Source organism: Dermacentor andersoni, chromosome 11, assembly GCF_023375885.2.
Source record: "Dermacentor andersoni chromosome 11, qqDerAnde1_hic_scaffold, whole genome shotgun sequence".
In the NCBI taxonomy this organism is placed as follows: Eukaryota; Metazoa; Arthropoda; class Arachnida; order Ixodida; family Ixodidae; genus Dermacentor; species Dermacentor andersoni.
In genome coordinates this window covers 114,596,542-114,614,541 of record NC_092824.1, presented here as the reverse complement: position 1 = coordinate 114,614,541, position 18,000 = coordinate 114,596,542, and the positions used below count along the sequence as shown (strand labels likewise).

General features: G+C 44.9%; 1 protein-coding gene across 1 annotated transcript in view; it reads right to left on the bottom strand.

The window, feature by feature from the left end:
* The window catches only part of LOC126539536 (membrane-associated tyrosine- and threonine-specific cdc2-inhibitory kinase-like), a 33,972-nt gene extending 27,510 nt beyond the window's left edge, over window positions 1–6,462 (bottom strand). Inside the window, exons 1-2 of the mRNA XM_050186413.3 lie at window positions 6,123–6,462; window positions 1,637–1,760 (exon numbers count right to left, since the gene is read on the bottom strand). Of these exons, the coding sequence (XP_050042370.1) occupies window positions 1,637–1,760; window positions 6,123–6,191 (193 nt within the window). The 5' untranslated portion in view covers window positions 6,192–6,462. The remainder of the gene's footprint in view (window positions 1–1,636; window positions 1,761–6,122) is intronic.
* Window positions 6,463–18,000: the final 11,538 nt, after the last annotated feature.

Genomic DNA, 18,000 nt, shown 5'->3' with positions numbered 1-18,000 from the left:
TTTGATCCCAACCGCGGGAGCAGCATTTCGATGGGGGCGAAATAGAAAACGCACGTGTACTTAGATTTTGGAACATGTTAAAGAACATCCCGCTGTCGAAATTAATGTGGAGTCCGCCACTACGGCATGCCTCACAATTCGATTGTGGTTTTGGCGCGTGCAGCACCATAATTCAATTCAAGTTGAATACTTACTTCTGCCACAATGCGATGTGCCATGTGAGGCAATGAAATATGGCGCACAACAACGCCTCAAGCAAACACCTCTCCCTATATGTTCTGTGTACTATGCAGACAAACAGCAGTGGTGCCTGCAAGGTAACGTTAAACATCAACTTGCCATTCTTGTGTTAGACTAAACGTTGAATTAGCCGTCAAAGCTAATTATTGTCAATGAAAGTATCCAGCAGCTTCGCTTACATCGATTCCCACAGTGCATGGGATCTGCGTAATTTTTTAAAAATTATTGTTATCTACACACACGAAAGAACTGACCAAAAAGTGATGGTTAACTATAGAAGCTTTCTGCCAACTAGGTTATGTACCACCAATCGATGCTAGTATTTGGTGGTGCTGCCCGAAGGCACTACTATGCGGAGGTTGTGGGTTCGGTTCCCACCTGCGGCAAGTTGTTTTTTCATCCACTTTCACTTCCAATAATTTATCGTTTCTTTATTTCATTTATTCAGCACAAGTAATTTCCCCTATGCTGTCCTTGGTGTCAGTGTTTGTTGGCTTTTCATGATATATTTAATAAAAAATCGGGCCCCTCGGTTAATCCTCTTTCCCCTCACTTTCTGGTGTGACAGAGAATCTCAATTTGCTTTTTCAACTGTGAAAGGCCAGGGAATGAAGCCCTTGCTTTACGCATGAAAGGAACTGATTTCAAGCCAATGAAGAAACTGGCTACAGATCACAGATTAACACTACTAGGCAAAGCAGTCAAGGATGCTCAAACTGAGAGAACAGCTTTAGCTCACAATAGGGAAACGTGGAAGTTGTGTCCTAGGGCATGTAAATGTGACCGTAATAATGTAGCAATGAACAGACAAGTTTTGTAGTTGGAGTCATGTCTTGCCCATACGATTTTCCTCATGAAAGCAAGGTGTAGTTTGTTCACTGGTTCATGTCATTTTGTGCGAAGGCCGTTGTGTGTCAATTGTGCGATGTAAAACAAGACAAGTAAGAAAGACAGAAAAAAATGCAAAGGTTAGTACTGAAATTTTGGAGGCAATAGCCATCATTCACGCATTTCCTATTTCCCTTTTTCCATTTCCATCAATTCCCTAACTCTGAAAAGGAAACTGCAGACATTATTTTTTACGGTATCGCTGTACTTTCCAATATGCAAGTGTACTTCAATGTTGAACATTTCCTTTTTTCAGCGTCTTTCATTGCATGAATAGCTACAAGATGTCAAATTCACAGCAAGCTACTTTTGGTAGTTATCTGTCTGCAGTTCCTCCCAAACTGGGGTAAATAAAGGTCAACCGTATTGAAAAGAAAGACTGTTCTGCTCAGCTGGCTGACAGATGCATCCTTGCTGCATCTGAAATTCAAAGCTAATGGTTGTCACAAAGTAAAGACGCATTTGCAACTATGCATGTAACAGCAGGGACAGAAGGCTCAAAGGATACAGAATTCAGAACCGCTAAAGCTGACTGCCTGAGCATGCCGAGGTAGGTCTGAACGCCAGCTAGTTCTATCCACGGATGGCACTCGAGGTGGCCGTGGCTGGCGTCTTCTCCGAGCTTGGCTATCCTGCAGAGAGATTCAGGAGAAGATGAGACCAGGCAAACCAAGAACACTGTGCTCTGAAGAATTTCTGCACTCAAGCAAATGGTTGGCAACATGGTGTTGCTACTCTGCTGAAGACGAGATGCCACCTATAAGAACCAAGGCACCAGAGCTGGTAGCATGTACCCATGTATTGCTAACACTGAAGTATAAATAATTCTACGTACAATGCACACAAAGATGAGATAGGCACACAGCACTGCGCGACAATTTTCTTTGTGTAGGAGTCCAAGCCTTTAACCTATCCAAAAAAAAAAAAACACACAATCACACACACACACTTTTGAGACCTTGCAGAATTGCAGCCGCATTTCCAGCGAAGCTGTTTCACTTGAGCCACTTGTATTAACAACTTTAGTTACCAGACATTGAACCACGCACACTTTAAAAAGCTGCTCGCATGCGACTCACTCCGACGCCAGCCTAGTTACGGTTTCATTTATTACCTCTATGTCATCTTCATCTCTCTGTTGTAAGGCTGCATATTTGTTTGCAAGTACCAAGCTGAATTTGTCTGCTTTTACCCTTACTGCCTCTAGGTTGACTTGTTTCTTCTTGACCAATTTTGCTCTTTCTTCAAATTGAGGTGAATCCTAGCCCTCACTAACATATGATCACTGCACTTTACCTATCACTTCTACATCCTGCCCTATGCTGGGATCAGCAGAAAGTATGAAGTCAATTTCATTTCTTGTTTCACCATTAGGGCTTTTCCAGGTCCACTTTCTGTTGCTACACTTCCTGAATAAGGTGTTCATTATTCGAAGCTTATTCCTTTCTGCGAATTTTACCAGCATCTCTCCTCTAGCGTTCCTATAATCTATGCTGTAGTTGCCAATTGCTTGTTCACCAGCCTGCTTTTTTCCCACTTTTGCATTGAAGTCGCCCATTACTACAATATACTGAGTTTGCACTTTCCTCATCGCTAATTCAACATTTTCATAAATCTTATCTACTTCCTCATCATCACGACTGGATGTTGGAGCGTAGGCTTGTACTAACTTTAATCTATACCTGTTATTAAGTTTCATTACGACTACAGCTACCCTCTCATTAATGCTGTAGAATTCGTGAATGCTGCCCGCTATGTCCTTATTGATTTGGAATCCTACCCCGTATTGCTTCTGATCTAGGAGACTTCTATAGGAGAGGTCATGTCCGTTATTCAGCAGTGTATAAGCCTCACCGGTTCTAATCTCACCAAGGCCGATGATATCCCAAACTATGTCTGATAGTTCCTCAAAGAGTCCCGCTAAGCTAGCCTCACTCGACAGGGTTCAGGTTTAGGTTCAGGTTTAACGTTGCAAGGATCAGTTTCCAGTGGCGGCCTGTCCGGACCCAGAGATTCTTAGCACAGGTCTGGTCAGGTGCTCCACAGCTGCTGGGTACTGAGAGCCATTGGGTAATTGAGTGAGCCATTTTGGAGGGAGTGGCCAAATACTGCACCAGGGAGGCCAATTCCTGTTCTGGTGAGGGAGTGTCTTGTTGAAGCTTAGTGGGGCTTTCTAATTTGGTTGCCCCTGGATTAGTATAGCCCAACTCGCTCTCGGCATATTTTGCCAGTGACAGGCGTTACTCCAAGCCTGCAGATGTTGTGCACTGAGGAGGTGAATTTCAAGCTCACCATCGTATAAAAAAAAAAGAAAAAGAAAACACCACTACCTTATATAGGGATTTAAACTTCCGACTAACCGAGCATTCGACATAACTCAGTCAGATAATCCCATAGGCGGCGAGGCTACTTTATAGCCGACAAGTACAGCCCAGAGGGCCCTACATGCCTAAAAACTTCTTTGATTTATCTATGATAGATGTGTTTTCCTGATTGCAATGGGTATCTCAATATAGAATGATTTCTGCACACTTCTGGCCTCGTAGTTCCAGAATCGGCGATAATCGACGATGTATCACTGTCTACTGAGGGTGTACTTAACTTAATCCTAAACAGACACCAAGAACTCATGTAGTCCCAACGGTGTCCAGACTGTTTTTCTCGTTCGATACTCTCTTTGGTAGGCCAATCTCCTTAACAGCACACTCACGTAACTTACTCGAACACATTATCTTTAAACATATTATAGAATTTCTTGAAACTAACAAAATTTTATGCACTTTCCAGCATGGTTTGAGACGTGGCCTTAGCACTATAACACAACTCGTAGAATTCGTTCATGACATCAGCAGCTCTTTAGACATAGGTGACCAGATTGATGCTGTCTTTATGGACTTTGCAAAGGCCTTCGACACTGCCTCACACCCTAAACTTATGCACAAGCTGCTCGCTATACTAAAAAATGCATCTTTGGTTGGCTGGATATCAGACTTCCTTTCCCAGCATTCGCAATATGCATGTTTCAACTCTACTAGCTCACCCTTGATGCCTGTTTCATCAGGGGTTCACCAAGGCTCTGTATTGGGTCCTCTTTTATTCCTGCTTTATATTAATGATCTCCCCCTACACACCTCAGTTAAAATATGCCTTTTTACAGATGATTGCATTTTAAATCTCGTACTGATCATGTTGTCCTTAACAATTATTTTGCTGACTTCTGTAACTGGTCTAAAACAAAGAAATATCAACTTTTCCAAAACTGTTTCCATGTCTTTTGACACGATGCTCACTCCTTCCTTCTTTGCCTAAGCCTTTAACAAGATTACTTTAAATGGGTTTTTGAATTCAAATATTTAGTTATCCTACTAACACCCAATTTGCCATGGTCAAAACACATCGATGTCACCTGTAACAAGGCCCTTAAAGACTAGGTTACTTACATTGTATGCTGTGTCTTGCTCCTCAAGAAACTAAATTTCTTACACATAAAACCTTAATTCGCCTCATCCTCGAATATGGCTGCATTGTATGGAACCGATACAAACACTGATGTCAAAAAACTAGAATCAGTGCAAAAAAAAGTAATATTTCAGTAATATTTCATTCTACCAAATGAACCGCAACTTGTTTTTAACCTAACCTTACACCAACCTTAACCTCCATGCTAACACATGTTAAAAGTTTCACCACTTCACCAATGCAACAACTGCCGTTTGCTATATGGTGCAGCATTGTCGTGCACCAAGCCATTTCTGGCAGGGGCGCACTCTGTAGTGCACGCAGCATCATTCTACCCGATTAAATCAAGCAGCTAGGTCAGAGTTCCCTACAATAATTAATAGAGGGAATTCTGGCGCTGCAATCATGTTTTTTTTTTTTTACCTTTTATGGTTATTTTAATAAAAGCTTTAACAACAACAAATTCATGCACGAAACTTTATAGGCTAGGTGACTATTTGTCACTGCCCCATTGCAAAGGGTATATCAATAACTTCGCGACTCATTTACATCGACCTCGGAATCTTTTTTTACTAAGACTGCAACTGATGTATTCACATAAATTTGCACATGCATTGGTGATTTGCATTTGTGTGACCAGGAGGCGTTACGGCAGTTTGGGTGTGCAACCTGCATATGCTGACGCCGTCCTTCAGGGAAGCCAAGGAAATGACAGAACATTTTAAGAACGATAACAGGCGCGCGCCTGTATCGATGCTTCCTAACGCCCGACGCGTCCGGTCAAGTTAAGTCAGATCCCCCCACCGAAATGCGAAAACACCCGTGTACTTAGATTAGGTGCACGATAAAGAACCCCAGGTGGTCGAAATTTCCGGAGTCCTTCACTATGGCGTGCCTCATCACCAGAAAGTGGTTTTGGCACGCAACACCCCATAATTTTTTTAGGCCAGATGCTGGACACGTGATACACGAATTTCCAGCATGCGCTATGGAAATCTGTTTAATCTGTTCACTAGGCTGTTTGTCACGGCGGAAGACGAGACAGGATCACTAAACCAAGGATGTCACAGTGGCGCTCCTTTACGACGTAAATAAACGTACTCAAACCGCTAGCAAATGAATGGTCGTACACAGCAGTTCGTTTAAATAACCTGACCAAAATGCGAAAGGCCGGCCGCTTCGTCTTCTTTCGACCACTACTGCCGGGTCGGCGTTCCGCCTTCTCCCAAAGTTTAACTACGGATTCTTCAGAAAAAGCACGAACAAAGTACGCACGCTAATCTATATCGTCTTCAGCAGGTGGGCAAGCATGTTTCTAACGAGACTATGCCGAATTAACCAAAAATGACGTGCCGCAAATCAGCAAACACACAAACTTGGGAGAGTTGAAGCTCATCGTTACCACTTCGAACGCCGTTGTTCGGGAACACTCGCGCGAGAGAGCGACGGATGCAAAGAACTCGAACATGCGCGTGACATTCAAGGAGCTACTACAAAGAAGACAAGGAGCTGCTACAACGAAGACAGAACGGTACCTTTTTCGTCAACAGCGGCTGCGAGTCTTCAAAAAACACAGGGTCTGGTCTCGGCGGTGTTTCAGTCATTTTTCTTTCCGCGTTGTAGCTGTCACGACCTGGGACACCGCAACACTACGCTACGCAGCTGGTGCCCAAGAAATGAAGACAAGAATCGTCACCAAGCCCGTGGTGCCAGTCCGAGCGCAAATGCAGGTCCACATGCTCACGCGCTCGATTGTATAAGCAGAAACCATATAGAAGCAACGACGCAACGAACACATGATTCACATGATCATGCATGGCCTCAACCGGACTGGATCGCTACGGCCACGACAAACTCTATGGCCACGACCTACTGGAACTCCAGACCTGCACAGATATCCGGCTTCTATGGGAGCCACTTGGGCCCACTCTCGTTCAACCGTTGGCCGCTGGTGTCGCTTTTATAACTTGCCATGGCTTTTATAACTTGCCATCCCCGCTGCTGTTTATGATGTACATGGTGAGGATGGAGAGGGCGCTAGAAGGAAGTAATATCGGGTTTAATCTCTCATACAAACAGGCAGGTACAGTAATAGAGCAGCAACTCCCAGGTTTATTTTATGCGGACGACATTGTGTTGCTCGCAAACAAGCAAAGTGATTTGCAACGTCTGGCTAATATCTGTGGACAGGAAGGCAACAATTTAGGTTTGAAATTTAGTGTTAGAAAATCAGGTGTTATTGTATTCAATGAAAACAGTGAACAGACAGTGGAGATACAGGGCCAAGAAATACCTCGGGTAACATAATATAAATACCTTGGTATATGGATAAACGAAGGCAACGGATATATGGAAACACAGGAAAAAACCATAACAGTCAAGGGGAAGAGAAATGCAGCCATAATGAAGCACAGAGCGCTATGGGGATACAATAGGTACGAGGTCCTCCGAGGTATGTGGAAAGGGGTAATGGTTCCAGGACTTACTTTTGGAAATGCGGTTGTTTGCTTTAAATCAGGGGTACAATCAGGACTCGACGGGAACCAAAGGTCAGTGGGTCGCCTCGCATTGGGCGCTCACGGGAAGACTACAAATGAAGCTGTGCAAGGGGATATGGGCTGGACTAGTTTTGAAGTGAGGGAAGCTCGCAGTAAAATTGAGTATGAAGAACGGCTGAGGAATATGGAGGAAAGTGAATGGGCTGGGAGAGTGTTCAGGTATCTGTACAGGCAAAACATTGATTCACAGTGGAGGAAAAGAACTAGGAAGCTTACCAGCAAGTATGCGGCCTGTGGGGTGGGCAACACAGCAACAAAGAAGGTCAAGCGGAAAGTCAGAGAGGCTGAATTAATCTCATGGATGGCGGCAATGGAAAAGAAACCTGCCATGAGTAACTACTTAAGGGGAAAAAACGAAATTAGGAAAGAAACCATTTATGATAACTCAAAGGGAAGCTCATTACTTTTCGAAGCGAGATCGGGATGTCTTAGAACACGCACCTATAAAGCGAGATATAAGAAGGAAGAAGAAGCATGTGCTTGCTGCGGTAAAGCTAGGGAAACGACGGAGCATATTTTATTAGAATGTGAAGACGTCTATCCAGCGGTCGATTTAGGCACCACTGGCCTCCTTGAAGCCCTTGGGTTCAGCGGGAGCAGTGGTAAAGCAAACAGGTCAGCAATAGACATCAGTAAGAGGCGATTGGAGGATTGGTGGAAGAAAAGTAGGGAAACGACAAAAGACGGAGACGTACAAAAGCACAGTTCGCAATAGGGTATCAGAAAATTTGGACGTGGTAGTTAATAGTGGGGTTTTTTTGTTTTTTCATTGCTTAACCTAGGTAGGATATTAGGCAGCATAGTAGCAAGAGCTTGGTGGCGCAAGCCACCGCCCCGTTCCAAAGGGGACGCTCATAACATCCATCCATCCATCCATCCATCCATCGCAAAACATTGATTCACAGTGTAGGAAAAGAACTAGGAAGCTTACCAGCAAGTATGCGGCCTGTGGGGTGGGCAACACAGCAACAAAGAAGGTCAAGCGGAAAGTCAGAGAGGCTGAATTAATCTCATGGGTGGCGGCAATGGAAAAGAAACCTGCCATGAGTAACTACTTAAGAGGAAAAAACGAAATCAGGAAAGAAACCATTTATGATAATTCAGAGGGAAGCTCATTACTTTTCGAAGCGAGATCGGGATGCCTTAGAACACGCACCTATAAAGCGAGATATAAGAAGGAAGAAGAAGCATGTGCTTGCTGCGGTAAAGCTAGGGAAACGACGGAGCATATTTTATTAGAATGTGAAGACGTCTACCCAGCGGTCGATTTAGGCACCATTGGCCTCCTTGAAGCCCTTGGGTTCAGCGGGAGCAGTGGTAAAGCAAGCAGGTCCGCAATAGACATTAGTAAGAGGCGATTGGAGGATTGGTGGAAGAAAAGTAGGGAAACGACAAAAGACGGAGACGTACAAAAGCACAGTTCGCAATAGGGGATCAGAAAATTTGGGCGTGGTAGTTCATAGCGTTTTTTTTTTTTTCATTGTTTAACTTAGGTAGGACATTAGGCAGTATAGTAGCAAGAGCTTGGTGATGATGACGATGATTGAAGTTTATTGGCGCAAGGGCATCTAACGCCAAAGAGCGCCATGACATGAGTTTAGGGCTATGACGTAAAGGCTGTATAGAGGCCTACATTAAGACAAATCTATGAATACTAGTGAATGAATTCTAAAATACCTACGAAGATAAATATAAAGCCTTAAATGCATTGGTTATGGGCACACATAGTAAATTATTGCGGATTGCCCGAGTCTCATAATCCTTCCCTACGCAAGAAGTGCAAGAGCTCAGACATACTTTTGTGCATCAGATTGTACCTCACCTGTGAGGCACAATCTGAAGGTTAGGATGGTATAAGATGATGTCAAAAAAGTTAACTTCTGCAAGATAATTAAGCACTCTTTTAAAATTAAAAAATGCATCCTCTGATAAGGACATCGAGGGATGGCAGGGTATATATGGTGTGAGTAGAGTTCTCTAAAACGAGCCAATCGGTGTCGGTGAAGTTCAGGACATTGAAGGAGGACATGTAGGACGGTTAGGTTCTCACCGCAGCGTGTGCACGTCGGTGGGTCAGTTGCTGTCAAGAGGTATTTGTGTGTGCCATAAGGGTGTCCTATTCTGAGTCGTGCCAGGGTGACTTCGGTGTGTCTATCAAGCTTCAGTGGAAAGCATTTGGTTAACTGCGGTTTAAGCAGGTGCAGCTTATTTTCAACTTCCTTGCTCCATTCAGTTTGCCAATGATTACGGAGCGCCTTTCGTACCACAGGTTTCATATCCACACCAGGTAGCCAGCTTACATCAATTGTATCCCGATGAGCCGCTTGTCCAGCATTTTTGTCCGCCATTTCATTGCCTGCTTGGTGACGCAACCCACCGCCCTGTTCCAAAGGAGACGCTCATAGCATCTACCCATTTATCCATGTTAAAGCCCTTCAATTGTTCGTCTGCTACTCTACGGTTGGCTGGTGCGGCGTTGTAATTACTACCGCGGCTGTTGTGTTGTGACGAACTGCTTGCCTAGTTGATGATTTTTGCGAACACAGTGACAGTGATGTCACGAGGCTTTGATCGGTCAGTTGGCTGCAAAGGTTGACTGCACGGACCTGAACAATGTCGGTGCATGTAGCCTGCTGCTGTCTAAAATAGCGATAGCCGCTCCTACTGCCTTTTTTTTTCACGCAGTAGCAAACCATACAGATATTGCACATTAAGTTAGAATATTTGTAGAATTCGTAAAGTGCACAACAGTTTCATTGTATACGTTGTAAAGTTCGCTTCTGTGCTCTTTAGAAACTGGAAACCACAGTAACGATCGACGACAGAACAATTACCACTCATTTCAACTCTTAAAAGTTGTCCGTGAGTGCGTCGTGAGTTCAAAAACAGAATTACGCATACACGCATAGAGCTTCACTGCGTACGTACGTATCTTTCGCACCACCGTTTTGCTGCCGCCGTACCACACAGGAAAACTGGCTTTGCAGTTTGAAAAGAGTTCCGTTACACAAGGCCTGCCATGCAGTACGTTTTAAAGAACTGGGATCGATTTTGCAAGCTTTCTACTGAGCTAGACATCCAACAACAATAAAATCAAGCTATGCTCACCTTTCCTTGACACAGACTCAAGCGCAGGACTTACTGAATACTTTAACCATATCATAAGCTTTCACTACGGCACACAGCAGTAAATCCTAATGTCATCTACGACATTAGGCTATCTGTAATCAACTCAAGAAAGCTATATTATCTTATCAATCTTTTAAAACAATTTCTCCAGTCTCTTACGGAGGCTATAGGAAATGGATATTTATGCCGTCGATCTAGCATTGCAGTTGCCACCTATGCTCGTTGTTTACATTTCTTGCACCGCTAATCCTCCTCTAATTTCACTATTCAAACGCAAGCTATCGCAATCTTTTGTTTTCTTTTTATATTTGTGAATTTATTCGTTTACCACCAATACAAGCGCTTTGTCCCTGCCGAAATGGCACGAACGCTGAACAGATCGCAGAAGCATACGACAGCGAACGGGTTATAACTAGCGCTACTCTGATCGTACGCTCTATCCCTAGCGGCAAAAGGGGCAAACTAGGCGTTCTGGGTCAGGGAGGTCTGCGTAGGTCTGGAGTTCCAGTAGGTCGTGCTTAAAAGCCTCCAGTTTTTTTCTTTCTCGCACTTTTTGTACCGCGCCTGCCTACAAACGTCAGGCGATTCCTCAAATAACCGTCTCGGCAAAAATACGGGCTTGTTGATGGCAGCGCCACCGTTCGACAAGAAAACAAACCATTTACCAATGGGCGTCTTGCGCTGGAGTTTGAGGTATAGTAGCGGCGCCTGGTGGCGGTGCGGGAAACGACATCTGGGTCGTACCAGCTTGGGTCGTATTGAGCCCTGGCTGTGGCGAAGCACGTTTCTAGGCCGAGTTTTGCGTCGATTCGCACTTTTTTATGCCCTGTTGCGAGTGCGAAAAGGCTCGTCACTTCTCACAGACCATGCCGACCACGCTGCGAGCTCGCCGCAGCCTATAGTTTAACGAAAACGGACTCTCCGTGTGCCGTGGGACGTAATGCTGGGAGCAGAAGGAATCGGTGATGCCGATCCGGAGAGACCTAGCCCAGCCTCGAAAAGGCGTCACCGTCATTACTTCTGCATCGTGGGCTGCCATGAACAAGAAGGCCTGAATCCCAACATCAGATTCTACCGTTTTCCTTCAAGGCCTCACGAAGTGGAGCGTCGGGCGCTCTGCATAGCTGCAGTTCGTCGCGCTGAGTAAGCGAAACTTCGTGCCATGCTGGCTGCTTCGCCTGTCTTGAAGCTTGCTTGATTATCTGCGTTCGAAATTTCGGTCTTTTGCACCTACAGTCCCGACAGCAGACCGACATAGCAGCAGGCATGGCTGGTAATTCACGATTCGAGACCCGGCCACAGCGACAATTAACAATTCGACCGATGCGAAGTGGTGAAGTGTGTGCAAATGAGCACAAATGGTCGGGCTCATTCGATGACAATTCACTACTCCACTACGAGCAGCACAGGTTAAGAGAGTTAAATGCGCTCATCCTTGATCTCAAGCCAGCACGTTGAGGCAGCGCAGCAAGGCAGTATTGATTGCAGCACATCGATGTTCGAGCGCTGTCATTAAAAGCTACATCAAGCTCGCGCTACAGCGCGATTCGCACGTACGTGCGAGCTCATATCCATTGCATCAGTTTAGCGGCATGCAGTCAACAAAGATTGCAGGAGGCCCGCCGTTTGGCGGCATGTCGACAGACCGCTGCCATCGCGGCGCGTACGATCGTGCGCTCGAGCAGTTCGTACATCGCGGCGCGTACCGTCGTGTGCTCAAGCAGTTCCGTACACATGATGTCTGCTTATCGCTGCTGTGGATTCATTTATAGCACGCATTTCCTCGCGTTTGTGCGCCTGAATTTAGCAGCTAGCGTGCAAACCTTACCTGTAGTTCCACTTCGTACGCGACTCGCTTCACTTGCGATTGACACCGTGCTAAAACTTCGCCGCCTAATTCTTGAACGGCGTACACGTATTCGGCACTGCATGATTTCTTGCCTTTACGCAGCGTGCCACCCCTGAAAAAATCTTCGGCGCCCGATATACGCAGCAAGCCGTGCTACAACACAACCGAAAGTGGCGGGTCCATATTGTAAACGTGCTTTCCGAAGCAGACGACCGAGCTTGGTACGACCCATTTTAGAAAAGAGGGCGCTTTTTATGGATGGATGGATGGATGTTATGAGCGTCCCCTTTGGAACGGGGCGGTGGCTTGCGCCACCAAGCTCTTGCTACTATGCTGCTTAATATCCTACCTAGGTTAACCAATGAAAAAACAAAAAAACCCCACTATGAACTACCACGTCCAAATTTTCTGATACCCTATTGCGAACTGTGCTTTTGTACGTCTCCGTCTTTTGTCGTTTCCCTACTTTTCTTCCACCAATCCTCCAATCGCCTCTTACTGATGTCTATTGCGGACCTGTTTGCTTTACCACTGCTCCCGCTGAACCCAAGGGCGTCAAGGAGGCCAGTGCCTAAATCGACCGCTGGATAGACGTCTTCACATTCTAATAAAATATGCTCCGTCGTTTCCCTAGCTTTACCGCAGCAAGCACATGCTTCTTCTTCCTTCTTATATCTCGCTTTATAGGTGCGTGTTCTAAGGCATCCCGATCTCGCTTCGAAAAGTAATGAGCTTCCCTTTGAGTTATCATAAATGGTTTCTTTCCTAATTTCGTTTTTTCCCCTTAAGTAGTTACTCATGGCAGGTTTCTTTTCCATTGCCGCCACCCATGAGATTAATTCAGCCTCTCTGACTTTCCGCTTGACCTTTGTTGCTGTGTTGCCCACCCCACAGGCCACATACTTGCTGGTAAGCTTCCTAGTTCTTTTCCTCCACTGTGAATCAATGTTTTGCCTGTACAGATACCTGAACACTCTCCCAGCCCATTTACTTTCCTCCATATTCCTCAGCCGTTCTTCATACTCAATTTTACTGCGAGCTTCCCTCACTTCAAAACTAGTCCAGCCCATATCCCCTTGCACAGCTTCATTTGTAGTCTTCCCGTGCGCGCCCAATGCGAGGCGACCCACTGACCTTTGGTTCCCGTCGAGTCCTGATTGTACCCCTGATTTAAAGCAAACAACCGCATTTCCAAAAGTAAGTCCTGGAACCATTACCCCTTTCCACATACCTCGGAGGACCTCGTACCTATTGTATCCCCATAGCGCTCTGTGCTTCATTATGGCTGCATTTCTCTTCCCCTTGACTGTTATGGTTTTTTTCCTGTGTTTCCATATATCCGTTGCCTTCGTTTATCCATATACCAAGGTATTTATATTCTGTTACCCGAGGTATTTCTTGGCCCTGTATCTCCACTGTATGTTCACTGTTTTCATTGAATACAATAACACCTGATTTTCTAACACTAAATTTCAAACCTAAATTGTTGCCTTCCTGTCCACAGATATTAGCCAGACGTTGCAAATCACTTTGCTTGTTTGCGAGCAACACAATGTCGTCCGCATAAAATAAACCTGGGAGTTGCTGCTCTATTACTGTACCTGCCTGTTTGTATGAGAGATTAAACCCGATATTACTTCCTTCTAGCGCCCTCTCCATCCTCACCATGTACATCATAAACAGCAGCGGGGATAAAGGGCACCCCTGCCTCAGTCCCTTGTTGATATGAACTTTCTCCGCGCTCCTCATCCCTTCCCATTCAACGCAAACAGTATTTTCTAGGTAAATCTCTCTCAAAAGCTGTATACAATCGTTACCTAAGCCTTCCCCTTCCAGAATATCCCACAAAATGCTGCGGTCTACGTTGTCGTATGCTCCTGTAATGTCCAAAAAGGCCACATACAACGGTCTGCTTTCTGCTTTTGATATTTCAACACACTGAGTAAGAACAAACAAGTTATCATCCAAACGCCTACCTATTCTAAAGCCATTCTGAAGCTCTCCCAAAATGCCATTATTTTCTGCCCATGCTTGAAGCTTTAATTTGATTGCCTGCATTGCTAGCCTGTATATTACCGATGTAATGGTCAACGGTCTATACGAGTGAATTCTGTCTTTCTCCCCCTTACCTTTATACATTAAATTCATTCTACTTTGTCGCCAACTGTCTGGTATTCGTCTATCTTTTAAAGTTTTTTCAACTGCTTTCACGAGAGCTTCCTTACTTTTTGGTCCCAGTTCATTTATCAGCCTAACGGGAACCTCGTCTAGCCCTGTGGCTGTGCGCTTAGGAATTTTCTCTTCCGCTTTCTTCCAGTTTAAATTTGTAAGCACTAGCTCCTTTCCCCCTTGGGTCTCTTTCATGCTCTTTTTTTCCTCAAGTACAACCTTGTCCTTGCCTTGGAAAGATTCGGCTGTTACTTTTTGGATGTAATTTATTGCTGCTTCTCCTTCCAGTCTGTTTTCGTCTTCGTCTAGGATATGTTGTTGTATTGTTGTTGCCTTCCTGCCTAATAATTTTATGTGATTCCAAAATATTCTAGGTGCGGCCTTCTTTTTCTCACGTATTTCTGACAACCAACGTTCACTTTCACCTTTTAATTTTGTTTGCACCAGTATTTGAACCATAGACTTTTTCTCCCGGTATATTTCCCATTTACTGGTTATTTCATCCTGTGGCAACTGCGCCTTCTTTGCCTGCCTGTGCTCTCGAGATGCTTTCTGTCGTTCGGCGATGGCTTCTCGTATCTCCTTGTTCCACCAGCTTTTCGGTTTCTTTTTTCCTTTCCAATGAACATGTTGTTTCTCTTTCCGTATTTCTGTCGTTACTACACTTAGAAGCTCACCATATTCCCACCCCTTACTTGGCGACTTGCCAATTTCTTCCTCCACTCTAGTGACTATATTTGCTATTTGTTCAGCGTTCAAATTTGGACTGGCCATTTTGCTTTCGTTGCTCTCTTTCCCAACTACATATCCCATTTTCAAAATGATGCGTTTATGGTCACTCCCTATGCTGCTAAACCCTTCCTCATCGATGACCATTTCTCTCAACTTATCATGAATTCCTTCTGTCATCAGACAGTAATCAATGGTCGATTGCCGGTTTCCCACTTCCCACGTGATCTGTCCTTCACACTTAGGCCCTGTATTCACGATCACGAGGTTATGTTGCTCGCAAAGGTCTAGCATTGACTTCCCGTTATTGTCGGTATAGCCATCTAAATCCTGTATGTGGGCATTCATGTCACCTAATAGGACTATCTCAGCACCATTCCCGAAACCCCTAATATCAGCGCTTATGCATTCCACTAACTCTTTATTCTTCTCTGTGCAATTTATTCCGGTCCACAAATACGTAACTCCAAGCCAAGTTTCTTTCCCACTCATTGTACCTGATAACCAAAGATGCTCTTGACATTGTGAATTTACTCTTTTCCATTTGGCTCCCTGATGGATGAGCATTCCGACTCCCCCTCCCTTTCTTTCCGACTTAGTTCTGTTGCACCCTTCCCATACATAATTCTCAATAACTGGCGGCTCTTCTGAGTCTCTAAGGTGCGTTTCTGTAACCGCATACACCCCTATTTGTTCTCTATGTAACTGCTCCTCAATCTCTGCCCACTTTTCCTTTCTTCTGCCGCCCTGCATGTTTATGTAGCCTATTGCATGGCGAGCTCTTGTTCTTGCTTTCCTCCTTTTTCTGTTATCGACGGCGATGCTCTTCTGATGTTCCCCTAGGGGACCTTCTTCATTACTACCTACTCTGACCTCCTGAGCGCCCGCGGGCCCCCTAAAAAAGCAACAGCGCGACCCCCAAGTCGCCAGCCCACTTCTCGTGCTAGCCTGTAATTGAAGTGGATCCCATCTCGTTTAAAACCACCACAGCTTCTCACTTCCCTGTTTACTTCGACAACCTCAAAGCCTTTCTCTCGGCTCATTTTCCATATTGCCTCATTGGCAGCCATTACGGCTCTTTGTACGTGACTGTCACGCACAGGCACCTCCGGCACCGTGCAAACCACGATCTGCACCTGAGGGGATAGCTTGCGCAAGTCGTCCACCCCCTTCGCCAAGCGCTGGGCTAGTCCTGGCCCTTTCCTGTTCAGGACGTCATTTAGCCCACCTGCTACTACGACAAGGTTGCGCACGTGGGCATTTTCCGTGAGCTTTTCTTTTGCTCGCTCCATGACAGAACCCAGTGTCTGCCCTGGAAATGTCCCTACCGCCACTCTTCTGTCGCCTTTCACCCTCTCCACAATTACTTTTGAGCACCCAGCCATGTTTGAGTCGCCAGCGATAATCACCCTTTCACTCTCACCTACCTCTCCCTGCTTCCCGGCTTCCTGTAGCTGCAGCGTCGCCTCCTTCGGGGCGTGTTGCGCTGCTTCGCTATAGGTACGTCGATTCACCGGCGGCGAGCTGGCGACCGCTTGCTTTGGCTCCCTGCCTCCCACTTCGCCCTCGCTTTGGTGTCCTGACTCGACATTAGCCGCTGCCCGAGTCTCAAGAGCGTCGAGCCGCCTTCGCAGTTCGGCGTTCCTTTCTTTCGCCTCCCCAAGCTCGGCCACAGTCCTCACCAACTGCGCTGCCTGGGCCGCCTCCACCTTGACGAAATTTTCAACCTTCGCCTGCAGTGCTACCCGCTTCTCCTGCTCCTCCCTCAGGTTTGCCTTAAGCTCTTCAAACTTAGCCGCCCAATTCCCTTCCAGTTTTTGGACGGCTTCCCTGACGCCCTCGCACGACCTGCACGTGAAGCTGGGCAATGCAAGAGCCCCATTATTTCTTGTTACTAAACTGCACGGTTCTAATCAACACGCTTAGTAGCGTGTTTCAAAAATAAGCACACTTTCAAGTCAAAAATACGGACTCCATAATTGTATCGCTACTCTGTGACGATAAATAAAGCATTTGTCAATATTATTTTTTACTAAATTAATTGTGTGGTCCTAACGCTAGGGTGGCTAGAAGGACCCTACTAACGCATTTATTTAGTAAAACTTGCCAAAATTGAACTTGCTTTCGGGTCTAGAATACAATTTTAATAAAAGTAGCGCTAACTTATGGCGCAGAAATAAAGTGTTTATCAATAGTTTTTGTTACAAAACTGCACAATCCTAATTGCTACCCTTACTAGTGCTTGTTTTAATAATTAAACTCGCTTTCGGGTCAAAACTACGAATTTGTTGATTGCAGCGTTACCTTTTGGTGAATAAATAAAGTATTTATGAACATTTTCTTTCTACTAAACTGCACGATCCTACACGGAGTAAGACTTGCTCCGTGGTAGCACCTGTTTCAAAAATTGAACTTATTTTCGGGTTAAGAATACGCGTTCGATGATATTATGGCGCAGAAATAAAGTATCTATCAATAATTTTTGTTACCAAGCTGTTAAATACCAATTAATACACTTAGTAGTACCTGTGTTAAGAATTAAACTCACTTTCGGGCAAAAAATACAAAAAATACGGGATTGTTGAGTGCAGCGTCACCTTTTGCAAAAAAAAAAAAATAAAGTGTTTATGAATCTTTTTTGTTAGTACACTGCTCAATCCTGATGAACTCGCTTAGTAGCGCCTGTTTCAAAAATAGAACTTGTGTTCGGGTTCAGAATACGGGTTTAATGTTGGTAGCGCTGCCTTATGGCGCAGAAATAAAGTATTTATCAATACTTTTTGCTACCAAACTGCGCAATCCTAATTAATACACCTATTAGTACCTGTTTTAATAATTAAACTCGCTTTTGGATGAAAAATACGGGTTGATTGCAGTGTCACCTTTTGGCAAAAAATGAAGTGTTTCTGAATATATTTTTCTACTAACCTGCACGATCCTAAGGCATCCGCTTAGTAGCATCAGTTTCAAAAATTGAAC